The 25,321-nt window shown below is 33.9% G+C and overlaps 1 protein-coding gene across 1 annotated transcript; it reads right to left on the bottom strand.

The window, feature by feature from the left end:
- Window positions 1-4,689: 4,689 nt before the first annotated feature.
- LOC129952888 (uncharacterized) lies at window positions 4,690-16,407 on the bottom strand. Its single transcript, XM_056065823.1, has 2 exons — window positions 16,029-16,407; window positions 4,690-5,357 (listed from the first exon to the last, which is right to left on the bottom strand). The coding sequence occupies exons 1-2, from the start codon at window positions 16,051-16,053 to the stop codon at window positions 5,035-5,037; spliced, it is 348 nt and encodes a 115-aa protein (XP_055921798.1). The 5' UTR covers window positions 16,054-16,407; the 3' UTR covers window positions 4,690-5,034.
- Window positions 16,408-25,321: the final 8,914 nt, after the last annotated feature.

Below are 25,321 nucleotides of genomic sequence, written 5' to 3' on the forward strand. Positions count from 1 at the left end.
AAAAAAAACTAAAATATTGTTTACAAAATTAAAAGACATCGAGAAAGGTTGATCCTCAGCGTAAATAATATGTTTTAGGCCAAGTTTCGCTTGGTGTACATGAGCTTATTCACGTTTTATTGAAATGTAGGCTTTACAAAAAAAACTCGGGCAGTATTTTTTAAAATATGCATTTCACGACTCTTAGTTTTTGGAACAATGGTTAGAACACTTTTTAGAACCTACAAAAAATATACAAAGTGGATTTCTTAAAACGGGGGCTAAATTTTTTTTTTAAATTTTGCCCATATCTTTTAAAATTTTGATCATAGAAGTCAAAAAATTTGGAACAATGTTAAGAACAGCTAGAACAACCTGGAACAATTTTCAAAAAATCGATGTTCGAAAGGCGTCGTTTCGCGGTCTAAAAACCCTATTTTTATGTTTTTTTTTTCACAAAAAAAACGTGTAACAATGCGGAACTAACCGGGAACAACTTGGCACAACTTTTCAAAATATTGAAATCGAAAAAAGGGGGGCTAACTTCACGCATTCTTTCTATGTATCATAAATTAAAACTAACTTTTGTAATCATATAAGTTTTGAAAAAGAGTTTTCAGGAGAAGTTAACAGTGGAGCGAGGTCGATATATATTTGTTTAAAGAAGTTTTTATGATCAAAATTCTTTATAGAACAAATTTTGTATTATAATTAAATATAAAACGCACAGTGAAATTCGTTTTGACTGTTTTAAAAAGTGCACACTCTTTGACACTATTTTGAAACTATTTACAGCATTTGAAATGCAGAATTTTGACAATACTGAATTTTGATCATAAGTAATTTTGTATTACAGAATATTGACATATTTTAAATACAATATTATGATTCATACAGTATTTTGATCCCAACCCTTTTAACAGCTTTCTCTACCATTGGAAATTAAATTAAATATTTACTTAGAAGCATTTAATTTTGATTTTTTGAAATAAATTTGAAAAATATTCTACATTTCATTTAATTTCAAATTTCTGAACTTTTCGCTATTTTTCACAATTTGTGAACATGTCTTAATGAAAACCTTTAATTCACTCATTGTAGCACACCCAATACAATGCATGAATATTTCAGTGCCTAAATATGTCACATTGTCTGTCATTCTAGAGGAGGAACTTATCCAACCCCTCATGAACCGCAACCCTGACTCGTAAATGCTTACACGGGCCTCTGTCTTTTCCAAGCATTAGTCTGTTGTCTGTCAAGAACATGGGAAATCTACAAATCCGGATCGAAGGACCAAAATCTTCTGTCCAAAAAGGATTTTCCAACAAGAAATAAAAGAATTGTTGTTTCCTCGTTAAGGTTTGACAAAGTAATAATTTTATTGAACAAACAATAGCAAAATTGTAGGTACAATTTTACAGGTAAATAGTATATATAAGACTTATGTATTTTTAAAATAAAGATATTACAAAATTAAAAATGTTATTATATATGACATTTGATAGATGACATTTGTATATTTTGACTTACAAGCTTGAGAGGTTTTTGAAAGTATATCTAGTTGAGCCACTGTGTATTTTCATCAGTTGAGCTGCTGTACTCTTAAGGTTTTGTTCGCAACAAACATTATTTAAAATTCGTTTTTGATATAGTATTAGGACTTAAGACTTTAACTATTTTTTATTTATCGCAGCCCAAGTTTATATAGTAATTGGACTTTAAACGAAATCGATGCGCTGTCGCACTCTATCCAGATAATTGTATCCCACTTTCGGCATAGTGAGATCGTTGTTGCGGGTCATTTCAATTTACACAATTCTTCGTTGCTGCGCTATTCTACTTTTTTTTAAGTTAAACCACCTTACTCAGTTAGTTGAAGAGCCAACTCGGATTCCTGACGTTGCAGGTCAATCCACCAACACTCTAATTAATTTTCGCGGGTACAGCCTCTTGCGAGGAATTGACAAATCCTTCAAGAGTAATTCTTGTCATGAAAAAGTGCTTTCTCAAATTAGCCGTTCGGATTCGTCCTAAAATTGTAGGTCCCTTCCATTCCTGAAAACAGTACTGGCACACAGGAATGGTTGAGAGTTTTAAGTCACTAGGCCCTGGTTCACAACGAACTGTTGCGCCACCCAATTTATTTTATTTATTTATGCTTCCTATGCTTTCTCGATAGTGTCGTGGATTCCAGTGCAGATATGGTTACAAACTTAATTCTTTGCAGAATGAGAAATTTAATCCCGAATAGTGTAAAATCTATCAAACTCAAAGAAAAATACTACAATGTCCCATCCCAATGGTAAAAAAAATGTCTGGTCAATTCTAAAAAAATATGCGTAACACTAAGCCTTCGTCGGTTCCTACGCTCGTTTCTAATGAAAATCCTATGTAAGTTCGATTGATAAAGCCAATTTGCTTGCAGCACAGTTTCATGGAAACGCTGATTAATTATCAGCTAAAAAAATATTTCGAAGAACGGAAGCTTCTAAATGACCAGCAATATGGCCTTCGTTGCAATAGGTACACTGGTGATCTCATGGTTTATCTTACCGAACAGTGCACCAAATCTTTACATCGTTTTGGAGAAAGTAAGATTATTACACTCGATATTTCATAGGCATTTAATAGAGTTTGGCACTTAGCTCGAAAATGCGTGCTTTTATTATTAATGAATCTCTTCTTAGTTGGATTAGAAATTACCTTTCGAACCGTTCAATCCTAGTAGTAATGGACGGGTTCAGATCTGATATCCACGATATAAACGCTGGTGTGCCCCAGGGTTCCGTTTTGGGTCCAACTCTCTTCTTTATATTATAAATGATCTTTTGTCTTAAACTTCTAACCCATTAAATTGTTTCGCTGATGACAGTACCCTCAGTTTTTTATATTGGTTTTTAGATATCATTGTTGTTCTTCGGATGTGGACTACAAACGGCAGTGTATGATAAGCTAATTAACGGCAGTGTATGATAAGCTAATTCTGATCTTGACATCATTGTTCAATGGGGATTCAAAAAATGTGTAGAAATGAATGCTTCGAAAACTCAATGCTGTATACTGTCACAAAAGCTTAACCCTCGCCCAATGCCACTATCCATTTGTGGTACTTGCATCGAGAAGACTGAACCTATGTATGTGCAAAACTTGTCATTTCCGAAACCTTACAAATTTTAATCTTACTATTTTCTTAACAATCAGATTTGTATACATTAAATTAATTCCCTAATTTTAAACACCGACCAAAAAATATAATCACTCAAAAATGTAGATATTATCCTCAAAAACATCCACCATCAGCAGAAGGACATTATAAAGTATTTATTTTGCGTGGGAAAATTCACGTAAAACCCTTCTCGCCGTATGATGCGTTTGATGTATATTTCATTGAGAGCACTTTGTCGAAATTTGATTAAAACCTCTAAAAAGCCGCAATTATATCGCTGCAACATATCTTGCCGCATTTATTTTACGCTAAATCATCACACCACTAAAGAAAAAGAGAAGGTTGAATAAAACAAACAAACCAACAACAAAAGCAAAACAAAAAAGAAGAAAAGAGAATTTTCGATTGTCTTGTCCAACGCGCGAAGGTCAGCGTCAATGTCTATAATTTTTTGCACTTGATTATTATACACTCTGAGCCTTCGGATTGAGATATTCTAAAGTGTCACAAATTAACACAAAAAATGAAAAAGAAATTCATTTCATAAATTTGATTTATTAGCCGATTTGATAATTTAAAAATGTTGACATCTATCGATGTTTCAAAGTTCCTAGAATCTACATATATCAAAGGTTTTAAGAGGGATTTCTGCATATGAATGTGCTTTTTTGGCATACCTTCAGTACTCTACATTATAAGAACCTGTAAAGATAAATTATTGTAAATAATAATCAATAAAAGATGTGCTGAAAAGGCTTTGAGTAAATCCGTTTTTAGTTTTTGAATTTATAAAAAGAATCAAATAATGGTTTTATTTTATAAATCAGAAAAACTGAAAAAATATATTTGTCACATCGAATATCTCAAGGAATAGAGTTCTACATCTTGTAAAATTCTTTGAAAATTTAGTTTTCTAAGGAAAGATAATTCAGCTTAAAGTTGCTAAAAATTGAGTTTCGACTACAAAATCTTAGCAAAATTAAAGATATTGCCTTCAAACCAAACTTATAATATAAAAAAAATATGTTTTATTACTAGTAAAATGTTGAGAAAAATCCAATTGACAGTTTTGCATAAAAAAAATAAAATCAATAAAAAAGCGCAACATTTTTAAAAACAAATTTTTAACTTGATTATTCCGAGAACAAATAAAAGCAATGCCTTAAATATTATTTTATTCTTAACAAAACAGAAAAAAATTTTTTAACAAAAATTAAATCTATATATGTATATGTAAGTATCCATTTTGTCATGATATTTCTTTTTAATTATGTATTTTGAACATTGACATTATGTGTGATACACTAAATCATTTAAATGACCACCGCGCATATTGTTGCAAGCATCGATTCTTTTGAGGTTATGTTCGACTACTTTTTGACACATAGTTTGTGGTATCTCAGATATTACTTGATGAAATTTGGTTTTTAAGTGCTCAAGAAAAGGTTTATCTGTATACACTATTCACACTATCTTTTGCGAAACTCCAAAAAAAAAGTCGAGTCTTGCAAAGCCACATTCGCTCTAGTTGTGTGGCATGTGACACCGTGTTCCTAAAACTGCATATTTTGAAAGCCGTAATATTCAAAAGCAAAAAAGGTCGGTTATTATTTCACCATAACACTCCGAATTAACGGTGACAGTCGTTTCATCGTTGTATTCGAAGAAGTAAGGTCCAACTCATACCAAATAGAGTACCAAACAGTGACTTTTTTGTGGATTTAATGGCGACTCTTGAATTGATGATTTTCAGAACCCTATAAACACGATAACATTATTTATTAACATACCCACCAAGTGAGAAATGTGCTTCGTCGCTGAAGAACACCACCACCTCCACCTATTGTTGAAGCACCCATTTGACGTATTTACGACGTTGTAAATGGTCAGCTGCCTTCAGATGTTGTTTGAGCTTGACTTGCCGTACGCCAGTCCTGATAACGACGAGGAATCGACACATTCGGGTCTTCGGAAACAGTTTCACTTAAAGCAGCGATATTTACAATATTTGTAACTAATTCAGTCTCTTCAAACTTCTTTACAATTTTGCCAACTACTTGGGTTGTTGGACGAATATGTGAAACATAATCTCCTTTAAAAGCACGATATGTGGCTGTTGCAGGATGATCATTTTTGTAATAGGCTTTAACCATTTGTATGCCTTTTGAGATAGTTAAGCGATCCATTTTCCTAAATTTCAAACTTTCAACTGAAAAGAAAAAAAATAGTTCAATAGTTCTACAGATGATTAATTCCAGTCGAATACTTTTTAAAAAGCAACATTTTAGTATAAGAAATAAAAACTATCAAAAATTGGTTAAAATTGCTTTAATTAAAATATCTCGGAAAGAAAATCATTATAGTGACGTCAAACTTATTTTAATATTTTCGAAATTTTATTATTAACTTTTAGTTGATATTTTAGAAAAATCAACTATAACAACTTAAAAAATGATTTTCGACTTTCTAAAAAACAAGGTTCAAACTTTTTATCTCACACAAAACGTTCTAAGGCTGTATATATCTATTTTGAAAGACGGAAATAATTGGGATGTAATCAGTATGAATCGCAACCTAGGCTCAAATTTATATTTAAACATAACAATATGAGAAATAATCCTAATCCACTGACGTTGAGTGTTTTTCAGACTTCAACGTATATATGATATATTTCATTAAATTTAGCAAGTGGATTACATCCATACGATCAGTTCCATGGGATTATAAATTAATCGTTTTTGTGTTTTCAATTTTATTTGTCTAAGAAAAATGTATTTTAACACAAAATGTAGCGTGAATAGATCAAATTAAGAAGGAACAAAGTACGAACAAAGCCAAAAAGATTCAAATTGAGTTTGAGATTCATTTGTTTTTATTTTTATTTTTTTTTCAAAGGTTCACTCGCGATCGCATGTTAACTTGGACATGATAGATTTTTTGTTATTTATATACTTTGGTGAGATAGTGATTGTGACCTTCATCAGAGGCTTGAGTTTGATTATGGAAAACCTCTTTGTAACGAAGAGGTTGGCTTGACACAGTATCAAGGCATTAGAGTGCGGAAAGTTCAGCTCTTTTGTGAATGGATGGCGCTCCGATAGAATCCAGTCTCCCGGAGGAGACCATTCGAATGTTATTACGACGCGACCCGGTGTCCAAGTCCTCGCAATGAATTGACTTCAGACTTCACATGCAAGTCCCTTTTATTTTATTCTCTTTCTCCCTCTTTCTCAATGTACTTGCATAAGGTTGAACGAACGAATACAAAAATAAATTATATGATTTATCCTTTTGGCGCCAGTGGCGGCATCTTTTATGTCTCGCATGGTCATTTGTGGAAACCTATATTGACGTCGAAAATGACGACGACGACCGGCTAGGACCGGATTGACCCAACAAAAGGGCGGGAGTGAGTAAGAGTAGTCGTGCTATAGCAGATTCAAGGGGGAGAAGTCATCATGGTCATCGTCATGGAAAAGTGTAGGTATAACCTTAAGAGTTCCATTCCACATCATCGTTAAGTTGCTGATGGTTCATATGTACGAGTATGAATCCTTTTGTACACATAGTTTCCATCCTGATGATGATCCTCTTGAACCAACATAGGTACCAAAAAAACATGATTCTTTGATAGAAAAATAAAATCCCGATCGCTCATTTGTGTGTCGATTGCGCCACTTCATCGCATCGCATCGCAACAGCACCGGACAGATACAAAAAATATATCAAAATGATATCGGAACAATAAAGCAACCGAATTTAATGATTTGTTGTGGTCTTTATAGAGCCTTTTGATAAATTTCATTGTTAGACATTGACACGCCTTCAATTTCTATTCGAATTCAAGTGTGTGAAGACTTAGGTTTATCTTCTTTCTTTTTGGTTTGTTTATGATTTATCGGTTATAGATTTGTTTGTTGAGTGCGGAGATGAAGATCACCTTCACCGTGGGATTTTTTGGCTGCAAAATATTTTGAAAGTTGATTTAGAAGTTTCGCATTACCAAATTAAATTTCTAATTATTTATTTACGAAAATGTTTGTTTGGTGTGAGACATTCTGGCCTAAATTTATACACTGATCCAAAAAGGGCTCACAATAAAATACAGTCAAAATTTGTGTTCTTGATGGGTTTTAAGCATATATGGCTGAGCCATCTAGTGAATTATTTTAAAACAACACAAGACAGTTTTTTCCCGATTGAAATCTTGACAGAAAGTCAAAGTCAGTACAAATTCGCTTTAAGCTTATTTTTAAAGTTAAAATGACGTTTTGGCTGACGTTAAACGATTGTAGACTTTGTAGATCTGTGGCATCATTGGAACATTTAATTTTCAAAAAAAAGTTATGGATTCGTACGTTTTTGACAAGAATTGATCTTTTGAGCCCACGAAGCTAAATTTTAATTCCCTTATGTAAAATTTTTTGTTGCAATCAAGCCAAGTGAAAAAAGATCAACTTTTAATTTTCAACAGTTGGTCACAATAGAACTTTGAAAGTGAAATAAGGCATAATTATTTTGAAAAATAAAACGAACTTATTTTAATGGTGAGTTTAAATATTCAGGGGTGTTATAAAACCACTTAATGTAAGTTTAAAATACTGTAAGATATTCTCGCAGGGAATGGTTAGGTTAGGTTAGGTTATAGTGGCTGTCCAAGATGGAAACGGACACACTTAGGCCAGTTTAATGGCCCATTGTGATACCACATGAATCTTGAGGCTTCCTTCTAAGCTCAATGGAACCAGTTAGAGTCCCTTACGAACCGTGAGAGGCTGATTATACTGATATGATTTAGATCGTTTAGATCGTTAAAGAAGAATTCTCCTAGGTAATTCTTGCGTTTTCGAGATAGAGCAGGGCATGTGCAGAGAAGATGAAGAACCGTTTCTTCCTCTTCCTCGTCCATACAGCTTCTGCAAAAGTCATTTGAGAATACGCCTAGCCTCGTGGCGTGCTTTCCTATTAGACAGTGTCCGGTTATGACACCTATTATCGAGCTTATATGCGATCAGCTTAGAGAGACCAAGCACCTTGAACGTTTTAAATCCAGTGTTGGCCAGATGTTTTTTGTGGCTTTACACGTGGTGATGTTGTTCCACCTGGTGCCTGTCCTCCTCGCAGCGTCTTGCATTAGCAGCAGTTTATGCCAGTACTTGCCAAACGTGGTAGGATGGGCTGTACTGTACCGTTCCTGGCGAGTTCATCTGCCTTACAGTTACCTGGAATGTCTCTATGGCCCGGCACCCAGCATAGGTGAATATTAAACTGCTTTGCCATCTCCATTAGAGATGATCGACAGTTATGGACTGTTATAGAGTTTGTAAGACAGAGTCCAGAGATTTGATAGCGGCCTGGATGTCGGAGAAAATACAGATATCAGATGTTGATATCACAAGACTTCCTTAATCGCCAAAAGTTCCGCCTGGAACACGCTACAATGATTGGGAAGGCGGAATGAGAGACTTAATTTCAGTCGTTCAGAGTACACACCACCACCAACCCCTTCTTTGGTTTTTGAGCCATCTGTGTAAAAGTGGATTGACTCATCCTCTAAGAATGTCCTATCCTCCCAAAAAGATCTGGTAGGTATAGAAATCTGGAAGTTTCTGTCTGTGTGCTTTGGAATTGATTCTAAGTACCTTAGAATTACGGAGTGGCCAATGTTGTTGTTAGTCCACTGCGACGAAGCATTGAGGCGAATAGCCGAGCTTGCAGCTATTTGTTTGCTAAATATGTCAAGAGGTGTAAGGTAGAGCAAGGTGTCCAGTGCTGCAGACGGGGTCGTGCGAAGCGATCCGCTTATACACAGGCAGGCTGAACGTTGGACTTTATTTAACTTATCCCTGTTTATACCTTTCTCCTCGCAGGGAATGCTACGTAGTAAAAACTGATCTGTTTTGATTTCACATATTCTAACCCGCCTTACATCATCGGTTCAAAAATACTGCATCAAATAATGAGACGTTGAGGATTCTTTGATTTTTCAATACAGCTTATTCAGATAGACTCCGATTTGGAAATGAGTCTCATCAATGAAAAGAAAACCCCGATCATTTTGTTGCATTTTAAGAACCAAATAAGCAAAGTACGACGTTATTGATGATGGTCGGACTTTAGTCCTTTAATTAATTAAACTCATTTAAAGGCCTTAAGATCTTAGTCTGTACACAAAAAAAAACATTCTATTATCGTTTCTTCAACTACTGATTTCGAAGATCGAAGATAAATCTGTTTAAAAGACAATTCATTTCTTCACAAATAGTTCCTTAAATATAAGAATCTTAATTTGGAGATTATTAGATGAGTAGTTCCCGTGGCGTAATAATTAATCTTGGATTTAATCTTTTTTCACGAGTACTGCCTCTTACGATTAATTGAAAAACCCTCCAATTAATTCTTGTCATGAAAAGTGGTTTCTCAAATTGCGATTGCGATTCGGCTTAAAACTGTAGGTCCAATCTATCCCCGACAATATTACATGCACGCCAGAATGGTGCGGCACCTAATTTATTTTATAAGTAGATGTTTATAATGCTTTGTATAGCCTGAGGCTTGAGAATCAGCCATTAATGACAAAATATCTGCTGATGTTTTAAAACAATGTTAACAATTTTATTCAAGACAGCAAATACTCGTGTTCTGTTGGAAAACCTATCGATCGTATGGTAGAATTTTACATGAATAACAAAAACAATATCCGCAGTACAAATACTACCGATAAAAGTTAAAGTAGAATCTTATTACGGATGGGTTTTTGACATTTATATGAGTCTCGAATGGATCTTATGCGATTTCGTTTTCAAATCTTGGTACGAATGATATCGTTTTTGTATTTCGATGGCTGTGTTCGTTAAGTAGTTGTGCATTTGGAATCATGTGTTTTCCATTATGGAAAAAAATCAATCTGTCACTGTTGATATTACTTAGTTTTTTTATGAAAATGGACTAAATGGGCTTATTTTGCAAGAGAAAACAATGGAAAAGATAATAAAGTTTTGCTATATTTCCATCAAAGGTTTATCTCAGTTTAGATTAAATAAATCTTGTTGGTGTTTCCACCTAACAAGAAGATTTAAAAATGATTAAGTTTGACAGCACTTTCTAAAATGCAAATGATGTTTTGATATTTTTCATGAAGTGCAAGTGAGATAGTTTGATTCGTGTTAAACAATGAAGAACTAAACAGTACCATATAACAAAATGCTTATAGTTGATTGAACCAAAACTATATTTTTGTTCACGAAGATGCAAATAAACAGACTATAACAAATTATGTGTAAAACCAACTCTTCCACACAGGTTTTTCCTATCAAATTTTGACTGAACTCCGATCCCTGACCGATATTGAGGCGAATCAAGCTCATTTCAACTCGTTTCAGATATATAAAGAATTGAGGCGAGCTTCAAGCTCGATTCAACACCACGTGTTAATGTAGCAGTCTACGAACAAACCCCCTCCTTGAAGCAATTGTTAAATTAACTTTTTTTAATAGAATCTCAATTTTCAGATGTTTTCTTATGGTGTCTTCTTGAAAATTGTGCATTTTATAAGTTTTAGTTAGTTTATTTGCTGAATTTAATTTTAACTTTTGATTTTTACAAAACTTTTTTCTATCATCTGTCATCTTTCAGTTGTACCAATTTTTAAATACAAAAATCTGGCTACTGCCGATGGGTTTTCTTGGGAATTTTCTACTATACTATTTAAATAACGCCAAAAAAGCACGGATCATTTTTTAAACGATCGGAAAACGACTTTCATAATTCCTTTTTTTTAATCTAGACCTGTGTTATAAATTACTGTCCGATTAATAAGCTCTCATTTATCACAACTTTATTCGGAACAATCATTTATAAAAACTAAACACGGATTTGTCACTGGTAAGCCAACCTTAACAAATCTTATAATTTAAAGTAATAATGTCGTTAGCTGTTTTGAAAGTTTTTCGCAATAACCACAAAATTATGATGCAAAAGTTTATGTTTTCGTCCTAACCTTTTAAATTGACTTTTTTTAACTCGTTTATTTGGTGCCGAATTTTCGATATTTACAATTTTTTTTAAATACAACAAGGTGGAGCTTTTTGGCTGATCTTTTCGTTTACATATTTTGGCGGAGCAAAATCGCATCGTCACCTCCAAGTGGTGCCCGCTGGATAACCGTAAGGTGAACTAACGACGAGCGTTGGATCTATTGAATCCAAGAGCTGAGACACCTGAGCTACCTTCTCAGGAATTAGGAGCAAAAGATAAGATAATCGCTCTGAAGAACCAGTTCTGCAAGAAACCTAAATAGAAGAGGTAACTGAGCTATTTATGGAACTAAACAAAAGTTACAAAAATAAAAACAAATATGGCAATGAGTAAAACAAATAGATATAATACCCCAGGTGGCAATCCAGATAAACTGGTAAATCCACTCTCTTCGGAGATCGGTCCTATGGATTCTGGGGAGGACCAATTATTGCTTCTAGGAAATAGACGGAGTTCAAAAACACTAAGAACTCCACCAAAAATATCACCAAGGGTTACTCCATCGAAACCCCCAATGCAAAAATCAAATGACATAGAAGTCATTAACGAAAAAGGAACCATCCATGAAAAGATCGAAACAAAAGATCAGCAGTGTTTCACAAAAAACAACGAGATCCACCAAGTTGAATCCGAAAATTATTTCGATAAATGGCAAATAGAAATCTTAGCCAGAAAATAACTTGAAGCCCTTGTTGAAAGTCTTCAGCAACAAGTGAAGAGACTCGAAGAAAAAGTCAGCTTGCTCGATAAAAAGTCCGTGAAAGACAATATATCAAGTCAAAAGTCACCAGTAGTGAAAAGCCCACAAAAAACTGCTAATGAGTTTCATACTGATGAGGAAGAGCTCCTCCTTGAAACTGAAGGAAACCGAAATAAACGTAAGTCAAAGAAACGAAAAGCAGAGAGTAGCCCAGAGGCTGTTATAAAATGTCAGCAAACAGGTTCAAAATCAGATACTGCTACAAAAATGAGAGCATCCAATAAAGAAATAAGAGATTTACCCCAAAATAAGTCTCACGTTAAAGGTACCAGGCAAATTGCCCCACCCCCAATTATGATCTCCGGATTGGCAATGTTTGGCGAGCTAAAGAGCATAGTAGAAAAATGCACCAATAAGGCATGTAAATATACATCATACAATAAAGACAATTGGAAAGTCATTGTTGAAGACGCCGATGCGTATAGATCTGTCACTGAAGAATTGAACAAAAAGAAAATTCAGTGGCACTCGTACGAAAATAAAGCTACAAGATCGATAAAAGTAGTAGCAAGAGGCCTTCACTCTTCATGTGTTGCCAAAGAAATTGTCGAAGACCTTATACAAAAAGGCTTTCAAGCTCTCGATGCCAATAATCTTATTAAAAATGAGATAGTAAAAGACTCCACTGGGGTATCAACGACAAAAAAGAGATCTCTACCTTTATTTATGCTCACGTTTGAAAATAAAGAAAGTCTCGATAAGATTTACAGTATTAAATCAATTATGGGCATAGTTGTCAAAATTGAACCACTGCGAAAGTCGAAAAGTGTTCCACAATGTAAGCGCTGTCAAGCCTTTGGGCATACACAAAAATACTGCAATCGCGAGTTCGCTTGTGTTAAATGTGAAGGCAGACATGCAACCAAAAACTGTCCCATGGGCAGAGAACAGAAAGCGAAATGTGTTAATTGTCAAGGCAATCATCCTGCAAGTTACAGAGGATGTCCAGTAGCAAAAAAGTTCCAAGACACAAAAAGAAAAAACAAAACTGGGAACAAGTTTAGAAACTCAACCAACACAAAACCAGTAGTTGAAAGCAAAAAAGTAACGGTCGATAACATTACTAAAAATCAACCGGGAAAAGCAATTGCACTAAGCAAAAGTGATGAAAATAAATCCTATTCCCAGATTGTAAAAAATGTGCGGAAGAATGAGGAAACTTCTATAAAAGAAATGCTGGAACTCATCCTGAAAAGGATTGACCAACAAGATTTAAACATAAAACAGCTAAGCGAAGAAGTCGCTCTTAAAAAACAATGATGGACAGAACACTCAAAATCGCAACATGGAATGCAAACGGTCTCTTACAGCATGTATCAGAACTAAACATCTTTTTAGACATAGAGCATATAGACATTTGTTTGGTGTCCGAAACCCACCTCGCTATTGAACAAAATCTTGATAATAAATTACCAAACTATACATGTTATCACGCTCCGCACCCAGCTGACAAAGCTAGGGGAGGATCAGCAATACTTATAAAAAAGTGCTTAACACACTTTGAAGAACCAAAGTTTACTAAAGAAAACATGCAAGTAACAACAATTAGTATTGGTATAAAAAAGAAAGAATTCAAAATAGCAGCTATATACTGCCCTCCGAGGCGCTCTCCAACTGAAGAAGACTATGCAGAACTCCTACATTTGTTAGGACATAACTTCCTTGTTGGTGGCGACTTCAATGCTAAACACACCCAATGGGGATCTAGGCTCATAACAACAAAAGGTAAACGGCTATACCAAGCAGGCCGAAAATACAACTGCGAATTTTATTCTTCTGGTTCGCCAACATATTGGCCATCTGATACTAACAAAATACCAGACCTTATAGACTTTTTCGTAGTTAAAGGTATTAAACGAAATCATATAAGTGTCGAAGGTAATTATGATTTATCATCAGATCATACTCCAGTAATTTTATCACTGAGCGAAACAGAAATAATAGAAAAAAGTAATCCCAAGCTCGTGAATAACAGAACAAACTGGAACGAATTCAGAGACAAACTTGAAAATTTTATAAACCTAAGATCCCCTATGCAAACAATTGAACAAATTGATCATGAAGTAGAACAATTTATTGCTGATGTGCAGCAGGCTGCAGAAGAAAGTACTCAAACTATTTCGAATGCGAGAGAAAAAGAAATAAAATATCCTATCGAAATAAAGGAGTTGATATTGGAAAAAAGAAGAGCTAGAAGAAAATGGCAATCCACGAGATTCCCAGATGATAAGGTAGTTTTTAACCGTCTTAACAACGAATTAAAAAAAAGAATCTGTGAGTTTAAAAATGATTCACTAAGTAGATTCCTGAAAAGTCTGACGACGGATGCTTCTACAGAATACTCCTTATGGAAAGCAACTAAGCGCCTAAAAAGACCTCAGACACAAAACCCGCCGATAAAATCTCAAGATGGTAAATGGATCGGAAACCCGAAACAAAAGGCTGATCTCTTTGCTGAACATCTCGCGAATGTTTTCAAGCCATTCCCAGCAAGCACAGCTACAGATCCCTTACAGTTTGTTGACAGAAACGACGAATGTGAAATACCTTTTGTCACGCTCAAAGAAGTAAGAAGCATGTGTCAACATAAGCTGTCAAACAAAAAATCACCAGGGTACGATCTTATAACTGCTCAGGTTCTGAAAGAAATGCCTCTTATAGCCTTCAAGAAACTGCTACTTAAAAGGCTTAACAAAATAATTGAAGAAAGAAGACTAATTCCGAGCCATCAGTTTGGATTTAGAAATAAACATTCCACGATAGACCAAGTGCATCGAATTACGGATGTTGTGGAAAAGGCACTTGAAGAAAAACAAGTATGCTCGTCTGTATTCTTAGATGTTGCTCAAGCTTTTGACAAGGTTTGGCACTTGGGACTTGAGTACAAACTGCATAGGGACTTCCCCAGGCAGTACTACGAAATACTGAAATCCTACGTTACGAACCGACTCTTTAGAGTACGGTACGACCAAAATTACTCGGAACTTAAGAAAATTGAAGCCGGTGTACCACAAGGAAGTGTCCTAGGACCAACCCTGTATCTGTTATATACAAGGGATATTCCAGTGGACATCAACGCTATCATGGCCACCTTTGCTGATGATACTGCAATATTGGTGCCAGATAAATCCGTTACGAAGGCTACACAAAAATTGCAAAATGCAGTCGATAAAGTTAGTGATTGGACGCACAAATGGCGTATCAAATTAAACGAAACAAAATCGACGCATATAAACTTTACAAACAAAAACATAAACAATGTTCCAATTTTTATAAACAGTACAGAAGTACCTTACTCCAATACCGCCAAATACCTTGGAATGAATTTGGATGCAAAGCTTAGATGGAAAGAACACATCAAAAAGAAAAGAGAAGAACTAAACTTGAAGTACAGAAAAATGTACTGGTTAATAGGAAAGAACTCTGACCTATCTATCCAGAACAAACTAATGTTATATAAGCAAGTATTGAAACCCGTTTGGACATATGGCATCCAACTATGGGGCTGTACAAAGAAAACAAATGCTGAACCCATCCAAAAATTCCAAAGCAAGGTCCTTCGTGGAATAATAAATGCCCCTTGGTATATAAGAAATAGCGATCTACATCGTGACCTTCAAATTGAAATGGTTACAGAAGTGGTTAAGAAACACGCTGTATCACACAATAAGCGGCTGCAAAGTCATACTAACTCTGAAATGGAGACCGTATTAAATGTACGAGACAATGTTCGGAGATTAAGAAGAACCAAGCCTCATGAGCTGATGGGCTAAAAGCTACGGGAAAGTGTTATAACCTTAAACTTCCCCCAATGCGATTTTAAAAATTAAGAAATAAAAATCATTTGTCGATCTTTCATAGATTGGTCCTGATTCACCGGTGGTTTTAGTGCGGTAAGAGTCCCACACTACTCGGTACCGATTCTTACCGAGTGTCTTTTGAAGATTTCCATCGGATATAAAAAAAAAAAAAAAAAAAAAAAAAATATTTAGTTTATACCTACCGCAAGGATATTCTTTTTATTAATTATTTTTAAATTATATATATGCACCTTTCTTCATATATCTGAAACATAATTTTTACCTCTTTTTAAACGACCGGAAGCCATGTGTCATTCATGGTGCACGATATACACCACACCACTAATACTGACCACCACCGCCGCCGCCGCCGACTTTACCACCGCTACTCTATGCCGATGAGATTAATCAATAATATTGCGGGTTAAAATCTAACTAAAATGACAGCTATAATCAAAGGGTATCTAAACCGACTACACGACTTCTGCTTATTTTATACCAATAGGCTAACATATATATTTTGTATATATGCCTCCCAGAAATACCACGACATCCCGCTGTTTGAAGAAAGACTCGTTATGGAGTTTTAAATTATCTAGAGCTAGGCGCCTCAGCTCAGATGGTATTGTGGTGCGGTTTTTCTTTAAAATTCAAATTTTCAAAATTTCTATTGCCGCCTCTGAATTATAATTTCATTGTCTTGACATGAATTGATTAGGTCGTTGACGCTGCTGTATACCCGATGATGCCGCCGCAACAGTCGCCGCCGCCGCCGCAGCAACTAAATTAAACTATGTGAATGAATTGGTGATGTTATACCACCCGGAGGATAGATATTATTCTTTTGATATTTAATTATGACTTCTGTTTTGGTTTCAATATAAACAGAAAAAAAGAAGATATTTTTAATCGTGGAAAATAATAAAATATTCAAAAAATTGATTCAAAAAATACTCAACATGTTTCGTAAGGACAAAGATCGATTTTTATCAAATACTATTATATTAGCCGTGTTTTGTTGGTAATTTAATATGCTACATGGCAACATTTAAGACGCAAAAGAACAACAGACAGTAAAAATATTTAAGTAAAGATAGAGTTTCGTACTGTGAAAAATAGGACGAAGTTAGGTGCTGCCAAAAGAAATAAATATTAAGGTTGTGTTTACTGATATTTATTTTATTTTTCTCTTAATCTGCATTAGGGTCAATATATAAATTTTCACAAGGAATTGTCTTTTACTTTAATAAACCTTTAATCAGATGTTGAAAACGAACAGGGAACAGAGTTTCACCTGTATTCCTTCCTGTTAAAGTTTACTTTTTTTGATTTCTAAGGCCAGGCAAGACACAAAAGTCCCAACTTCGATTAGGTGCTCTTTTTAGCAGTCCTTACAACTTTTACATTCTATCACATCAAATTTCACTAACGTGTATAAAACATTTTCTCTCCTCCAAATATTTAGTTTAGTTTTTTACTAAAATTTAACAGTGTCGATCTTTTGAGCATAAATAAATAAAGAAAAATAAGAAAAGTTCCGAACCTTACAAACTGCGTTATTATGAATATTTCAATTCGAAAAAACTAAGCTTCTGAACAGACCCCTGCAAAATGACAATTGGGATTACATATGCTTTGCTGATAACCACAGAGTTATATTATATTTTTGCGAGTAATGAATTATTTTTGTTACATCCCTGAGGGATGGGGATTTATACTAAATTGTATGTTTTATTGTTTTAAGAAGAAAAAGGTAACCAAATTTTGTTTTTTAAATGAGATTAAAAATAACCACTAGTGCCTATCAACCAAAATGTCAAATTCTATAGATTTCGATAGTGTTTAGACAATTGAATCGATAACTTTTCAGTGATACCAAATTATCATACACCCTCACTTGAGAACATAAATAGCTTTGGGTTTAACTCGGAGTTAACTCAGCACTGAAAAACTGGGCGTTAGACCTTCATAGTTTATTTGAGGATGAATGTTTAATTATTTAAATTATTTAGAAGTTTTCATAAAATATCATGATATCATTTTAAAGAATCAGGAAAACAATCCAAAACATCCTATTATACAAACTGGCTTTTTTTAACAATTTGTTGATTTATAGAACTCTGCCAGGGTGACTTTTATATAGAAAAGTGACACTTTCATCCCATCAGTGATTGTGTGAATGTACTTCCGGTCGGTGGGACATAGCCAAACAATGATTTCTCATCTTTGTCACATTAAAAAGCAATTATCACACCTAAAAAAATAACACTACATCCACCCTTCACTTTAAAATCAGTATGTGTGTATATATTTTTTTTGATGTACAGTATAAGTGCTTTCTCATTTGACAGTTGTCGTTCTCGTTGTTGTTGTTGTTGTATAGTTTTTTGACAGAAGCACTGACACTTAATTTAGGGAACATAACAATTAGAAAATATATAATCTAACAACGTTAGATTGTGCGTTAGGCATAAAACGATTTAAGTTTCATCTTTTATTTTATTTGGTTATGTTTTCTTTTGTGATTTTAAAATAACAATTTTTTAAAATTAGGAACCGTAACTTTGTGCGCACCCACAAATTATGTTGTACACTTAAGTTCCCTACCACAAAACGATTAATTTGACATTAGATTTAGATTTTCGCTGGAAGTTAACAAAAAATAAAAGAGAGTTAAGACTTTTTTAGTTTTCACATATGAAGTGACAATTTAATTAAGTAAGAGACCAACAAAAACACAGTTAAAAAAGTGTACTTTTTTTGACGTTTGTTTACGGTCGAACAATATAAAGTGGCAGTGAGCTTGTTAACAACTAGGTTTGTTAGATGTACTTGTGTACTTGTAGAGAAAATAATATGAATTTTATTGTATTTATCACTGTCACTGACTGTCAAAATGTTATTTAGAAATTTTTAAGTGTTATACATTATGATGACACGACGACGATGGGAAGGATGCAAACACTTTAGAGTTCGGCCGTGCATAAACAAAATTTTGTGTAGTTTTTGGGGAGTCGTGTTATAATTAAGTTGTAGGTATAAGCTTGATAGAACTCGAACCAATGAACACAATTTTAAGTACAATTATCGACGGAGAATCGTACATGATTCTGCTTAGATAATTGTACAACATTATACATGACAATCTCAAGGGCGGTTTTTATTTTGTTTATAAATTCTAATGCTATTTTTTATTATCCTTTCCAAAGGGCCTTCTCTGAGTACTACGTTACTGACTTGATACACAGCTAAACTTTGCACTGCAATTGTAAACAATACTGTTGGATGCTGCCATAATCGGAATGTCAACTCACCATTAATATAATGTGGAATTAAAAATCACCAACTTCTGAACGAATACCTGGTTGACTGTTATACAAATTCAATAAAAGAATGTCAGATGGATGTTAATACAAGAAACATGGACATGGACACTTCTGTTCAATTCGTGATTTGAAAAAGGTTGTTTTCTCAAATAAAGAAAAATTTAATAAAATTAAAGTTTTGAGTTTTATTTTATATTTTTCATACCTTCATATATTATAAAAAGTTGGAAGAAATACTTTTCAACTATGCACTGATATTTTTAAAATTTGCTTTGAAAAACGGTGAACATTTTCCCTCACAATACAACACTTTAGGGCCCTCGTGAACAAGTGAGTGATGTAATGAATAGAAACCTTGTGCTTTTCACAGGAACAACTGACAATATTTCTACTGTTCGTAGATTCATCTTTTATTTTTGCAATTATAGTCATTAGACAAACGACATTCATAAGACCGAATGTATTGGCTTAGATCCTGAGGTTTTTAAAGTTTAGTTAAAACAAGAACTGAAACACAGATTTTAATTTATGTTATAAGGTGATCACATTTGACTACCGAGATTTGTTATTTGTACATTCTAAGGCGCCAGTTATAGCTATCATTGGTTTTCATCATTGAAAAGGAACATTGGAATTTTTTTGACAGTTCGTTTATAGTCATCATTGAAAATTTCTGTCATTGGAAATTTTTGTCAGTGAAATAAACCAAATGAATTGTATTTATTTGTTTCTTTTTAGTGTTCTCAATAAATAGATTGCAACAAATATTAGGAAGGTGTTTTTAAAAAATTATGAATGTACAAAAAAGAGGGAAATTATTGTTGCTTTTGGCAATATACCATGCATTAAAAAATAGAAAAAGTTACAGTTTCCAAAGAATTTACAAAGTACATCCTTTATACATTGCCCGAAAGCTTCACGAAGAATATTTTACATTATTTCAGTGTTTAGAAAAATATCCAATGAAATTTTACGAATATTTTCGCATGGCTAAAGAACAATTATACTTTTTTTTTAAAATGAAATCCAAGATGATATTGCACCAAAGAACTACTGACACTACGGTAAAACAAATTGTACGCATTTTTTATTCAAGAATATTTAATTGCTTGATTTACTAACTGATTCCTCGTTACTGGAGCCAGTTCTGTTGATTTGTCATTCCGATTTTTGATGGGAAAAACAACTATTAGAATCATTCAAACAATTTCTGCTATCAATAATCGTCTCAAGAAAATCTATATGCCCATGTCCCAAAATCCGAAGGAATTGCAAAATATCGCGGATGGCTTTTTAAAAACATGAAACTTTCCAAATTGCTTAGGAGCAGTTGATGGAAAGCATATAAGAATGTTCGCTCCACGAAACTCAGGAAGCTTCAATTTTAACAACAAAAAGTTTTTTTTCGACAATCCTCGTGGCTTTAGTGGACGCAAATTACAGATTTGTAATGGTTAGCATTGGAGCTCATGGGTCAAATTTAGATTTGACAGCATTTTCTTCTTTCTATTTTGGAAATCACTGGATAAATATTCCAGTTAAACTGAAAGTACCAGCTGATACTCTATTACCGGGCACAACTCTGCAACAACCAGCTTCAAATGCTGTTAACATTAGAAATACATTTGCCAACTGGATGATTAATGGAGGAAACGTAGAGTTTCAATACCACAACATTTTCTAAAAACGTAAAATTCAATCCTTTGCATATAGAAAAATAATTTAAAAAAAAAACTTTTTAACTCATTTACTTATACATATTATGCTTTTTACTTATATTGCTTATACTTTTTTATTTAATTTTTTTTCGTAATATCTTATGGCTAGTGACATAAATAATAGGAACATCATTCTTTTAAGCCTAACTTACGTTTTTAATAAATTATTATTTTCATCTTAAAACTGGTACCTAACACAAAATTAGGAACTTCATTTTCTATAAATTATTTACATATACAAATAAAAAAAAACACTTCTTGAGAAAACACACACAAATATCACAGGGCTTTCAGCTATTGCTCATCTTCCAGAAGCTCTTCAGCCAACTAGTCCAGAATTTTTCTCACTTGCTGAGGCTTTGGAAAAATATCTCAACCGCCAAAGTTTTTCCTGATTAAAATGCATCCGGAAAACTTTTTCTGACAGAAATCCGTGAAATTGAAACACAAAATCATTAAAACGATTCGTTCCATTTTTGGACATAAAAGAATCAGCTGTACAGGAAAATTAATTTCCGTCCGGAAAATAGAAAAATAAATTTTTAGAAAAAATAATGTGCAACTAAACTATTTTTTCCTCAAACAAAATTCTTTGTGTGATTTCCGATCGATTGGTATATAATAGTTATTTCTAATAAAATGGAAACACCGTCAATTATCGATTCAAAAATTTGTCCGGATCGATTTCAACTATAACTGGCGACTTAAGAAATATTTTTCACGTGAAAGATAAAGTTTATGTCTATGTTCCTCAATCGCTTGAAAGCCTTGATAATCTTTTTGGCTTACGACGTACATTTTTTTGATAAAACCAACGGAAAAAATCACGACGTGTGGGATAACACAGCCGCGCCTATTTAATTTCCGGCGCAAAAAAGAGCAATTGTTTTGTTAGCTCTGATGCAAGTGTCATGGTCCTGTTGGTTCCACTTATAGACCACTTCTATTTCCACAATTTCTACCTGTAAAAACAAGAGTTCGAATTCGACAAAATTTAATTCGTTTGCGATAAAAAAACTTCAACGAGAATTAAATTTATTTTATTTGTCGTCACGAACAAATTAAATTGACGAATAATTTGTTTTCCAATCTTTTCATGAGGGATTTAATTTCACGAATTTCCGCATCCTTGCGAAATCCACTCCACCCGGCAGGTAGTCTAAAAGGTCGTCTATGAATAGTGCAAACAAAGTGGGGCTTAATGTACAACCTTGCCTCGCCTCGGTGTGGTTTCAAAACAGTCAGTGTGTCCTTCACCTGTACATACAGCCGGCCTGGTTCGTCTATATTGGTGCTTAAGAACACGGCCAAACTTCAATGATAACCCGAGACTATACCGACCTACAGTTTATAGAATAGTTCACCTCGATCGATTGCACAAAATGCATACAGCTTTTTCCTTTATTTCAAGAAATTCTCTGCCAAGATCCTTAGTATAAAAATGTTACCTATGGCTGAATGTCCTGGTCTAAAACCAGTTTGGAACTCCCTCAGCAAGTTTCCCTCAGCGGTCTCCAACTAACAACACGCTTATGCATCATCGATGTAGTTAGGTTAGGTTGTAAATCATCGTTGTAAATAGCTTGTAAGATATATTTAACAAGGATTGTGTCTCTGTAGTATCTCGAAATTCATCTGGAGACAGTTCTCCCTCCAAAACTTTATTAAAAAGTATTAATAGGTGCTCTTTGGGCATGACGGTCTCATACTTAACGAATTCCCCTGTAATGCCATTCTAAACGGCTGGATTTTCCATCTTTAAGCTTCTCCATCGTTTCTTCCAACTCGTTAAATTTAAATGCACAGTCCAGAGAGTCGACTAAAAATCCTGTTGGTTCGAATTTCCACTATGTCGACGTTGTTTCAGGATTTAAAAGATCCTTGAAATGGAAATGCATTACATTTGAAGACATTTTGGTGGATAGTAAAACATTTTCCATTCAATTCCGAAGCCAATTTCCGAAAATCAGTGGAGTTTTTACAACATGCTAACCGGACTGCTTGCTTTTCAGCGTATGATTTTGTTTTAGTTTTACAAAGCTCTTTAAAATTCTTTTTGGCTTCTTCATAAGAACCTGAGAACTGCCCAATGATGATGCAGCGAGCCCATTAACCCCATTTAATAGTCATTCTTCGAGGATGCATCAGTTGTTCAACAATCATTTGTGGATTTTTATTGGCAAAAATGACCAAAAATGGTGTTGGCTATTATGTTGACCAAAAATATTACAAAATCCTTGTTTGAATAAAAAGATGATAAAATCCTTACGCGCTGAATAATTATATACGTTTCAATTAATTTGTCAAAGGCTGAAACGAAGACATTTTAAATTAATTTAGAGAAAAGCTTGACATTAAGAAATGACTCACGCAATAAGGTAACATATTGAATTATACTTGGAGCATCATATCAAAACTAAGACAGAAGATTAGTTACCGAAACAAATATAGAACAATCCCACACAAAAAATTCGCTATGCTGCTAATAAATTTTAATAGTACAAAAACACAAATCCCCATATCTTAAGGATACATTAACTTATAACCATCTCTTTTTCAAGAGCCTCTCTGCCTATGTATACCATACCTACATAAATCCTTCAAAAAAATGATTTAATTTTCTAAATATTTTCCATCATAAATTCATAAAAGATATGAACAAAACAATTATACAAAATATTACAACTTACCTGTTGTTCCCAAAAATAACAAAGGTCCTACACAATGCACATAGGGAAAGGCTACGTTTTTAAAGCAACTGTTACTTACATTTCCGTCAGCTTACGCAAAGATGACAATGGTATTAAAACCACAAGACATTCCGAAACAAAAGGACATCACAAAAAAAGGGCCAACCGCAGAACTACCTAACAATAGATTATGAATGGTCCACCCACTATTATTATAAAGAAGTACGTACGTGTATCTAACGTCGTCGTAGGTTGCCTTTTTGTCAGAATAAATAAATTTTACACGCTCGTCAGGATTACACAAGGATTTTTATGGTTTGTTTGATGAACACCCCTTAGCGCTTTGTGAAATAGTTTTGTAAATGATTTTATGTATTTTTGATTTTTATTATCAGGATCATAAAAATAGTTATCAATAAGGGTCAATCATAGGTTATAAGGGCAGGTTTTTTCTTAAAAGAGTAAGCTATACGACAGGCACTTCTTGTGGCTAATTAAGGAGATTTTTTTGCTTCCTTATATGCGTTTTTATTGTTGTGTTTATTCAGCCTGCTGCTCATCGACGATGATGGATTAACAACAATTTAACGCATTAGATGTACACAATAATCAGCGACGTCGACGACGACGCTCCGTGATGCCGGGTAAACAAAACTGCATAATCACCTGGGCACTGCATTGTTAATTCTTGGCGCTGTCAGCGCAGCGCCCACCATCAAGTTATAGAAAATGTATGACCAAAGGGGTAAGGTACGAGTATACAAAGCCTCGAGAAGAATTATTAATTTCTATGATTAAATACAAAAAAGTGTTTAATGTTGAATCTAAGCCTTTTGATGAGGTTCAGCAATAATGGGAATAAGAGATGGTGCTGGTTTTTTGTCTTCTTATAATAAATGATTACCATAGTTAATTAATGGAAGCGTCAACATATTCTTTAATAACATAATCAAGCGATGATAAATAAAATTATTATAACAAAAAAATAATGTTGCAAGCAGTTTCGGATTGTACAGATGGACAAAGTGAAAATGTCCTCAGGGCTCCTGTGGATTTGTGACGTGTGCGAGAATTCTTAACCTATTTAAAAACACATTAAGGCAAATGCATATTTGTGATATTAATTAAATCAAGACTATTTAAGGGCATCATGATTTAAATATAATTTCTGGTAACTATTTGACATGTTGCTCCGTCTTGATGAAACCACATCGTTTTTAAAGAAGTTCAAATCTATTATTCCAGTGACCCCTAAAGTACACCAAACAGTTATTTTTTGCAGATGAAGCACTATCTTAACATACACTTGAGGATTGTTCTCACTCCAAATACAGCAGTTTTGTTTATTGACGAATTTATTAAACTAAAAGTGAGCTTTATCATGAAATAATATTTGAGCGATACGTATTTAAAACGAAACCAACATTTTTCTAGTAAATTTACACAATTTGGAAGCTTTGTTCAGAAGTCATTTCAATTTCACTCATGCTGAAATACTAAACTATAAAATTAAAATAATTATCTTTTCAACTGACAAAATGGCTGCCAGTTAAAATAGTGTTGCCAAATAAAAAACATCTTCACATACAATTGATACACAATGAAACCTTGGTTAACAAATATTGTCTAATCCTACGTTTTGTAAAACAAGTAGCAGTAATAGTAAAATTTTGTTGGAACAGTTGTCACTTTCAAAGCTGTTATCTTTTTTGACATTTTTTGAAATTCGACAAGTAAAATTTACGCCATTACGAAAAATAAGACGAAAAAAACCATTCAGAAACTCACTATAAAAATGGTGGACATTTGAAAACTTGTGCTCAAGAACTTGTGATCAAGAAC

Source organism: Eupeodes corollae, chromosome 3 (assembly GCF_945859685.1).
Source record: "Eupeodes corollae chromosome 3, idEupCoro1.1, whole genome shotgun sequence".
In the NCBI taxonomy this organism is placed as follows: domain Eukaryota; kingdom Metazoa; phylum Arthropoda; class Insecta; order Diptera; family Syrphidae; genus Eupeodes; species Eupeodes corollae.

Excerpts from the sequence above, each read along its gene's own strand:
- LOC129952888 (XM_056065823.1), bottom strand. The coding sequence starts at position 16,053 with ATGGCTTCCGGTCGTTTAAAAAGAG. Across the intron at positions 5,358-16,028 it reads TTCCGGTCGTTTAAAAAGAG|TTGAAAGTTTGAAATTTAGG; the intron begins GTAAAAATTATG and ends TTTTCTTTTCAG.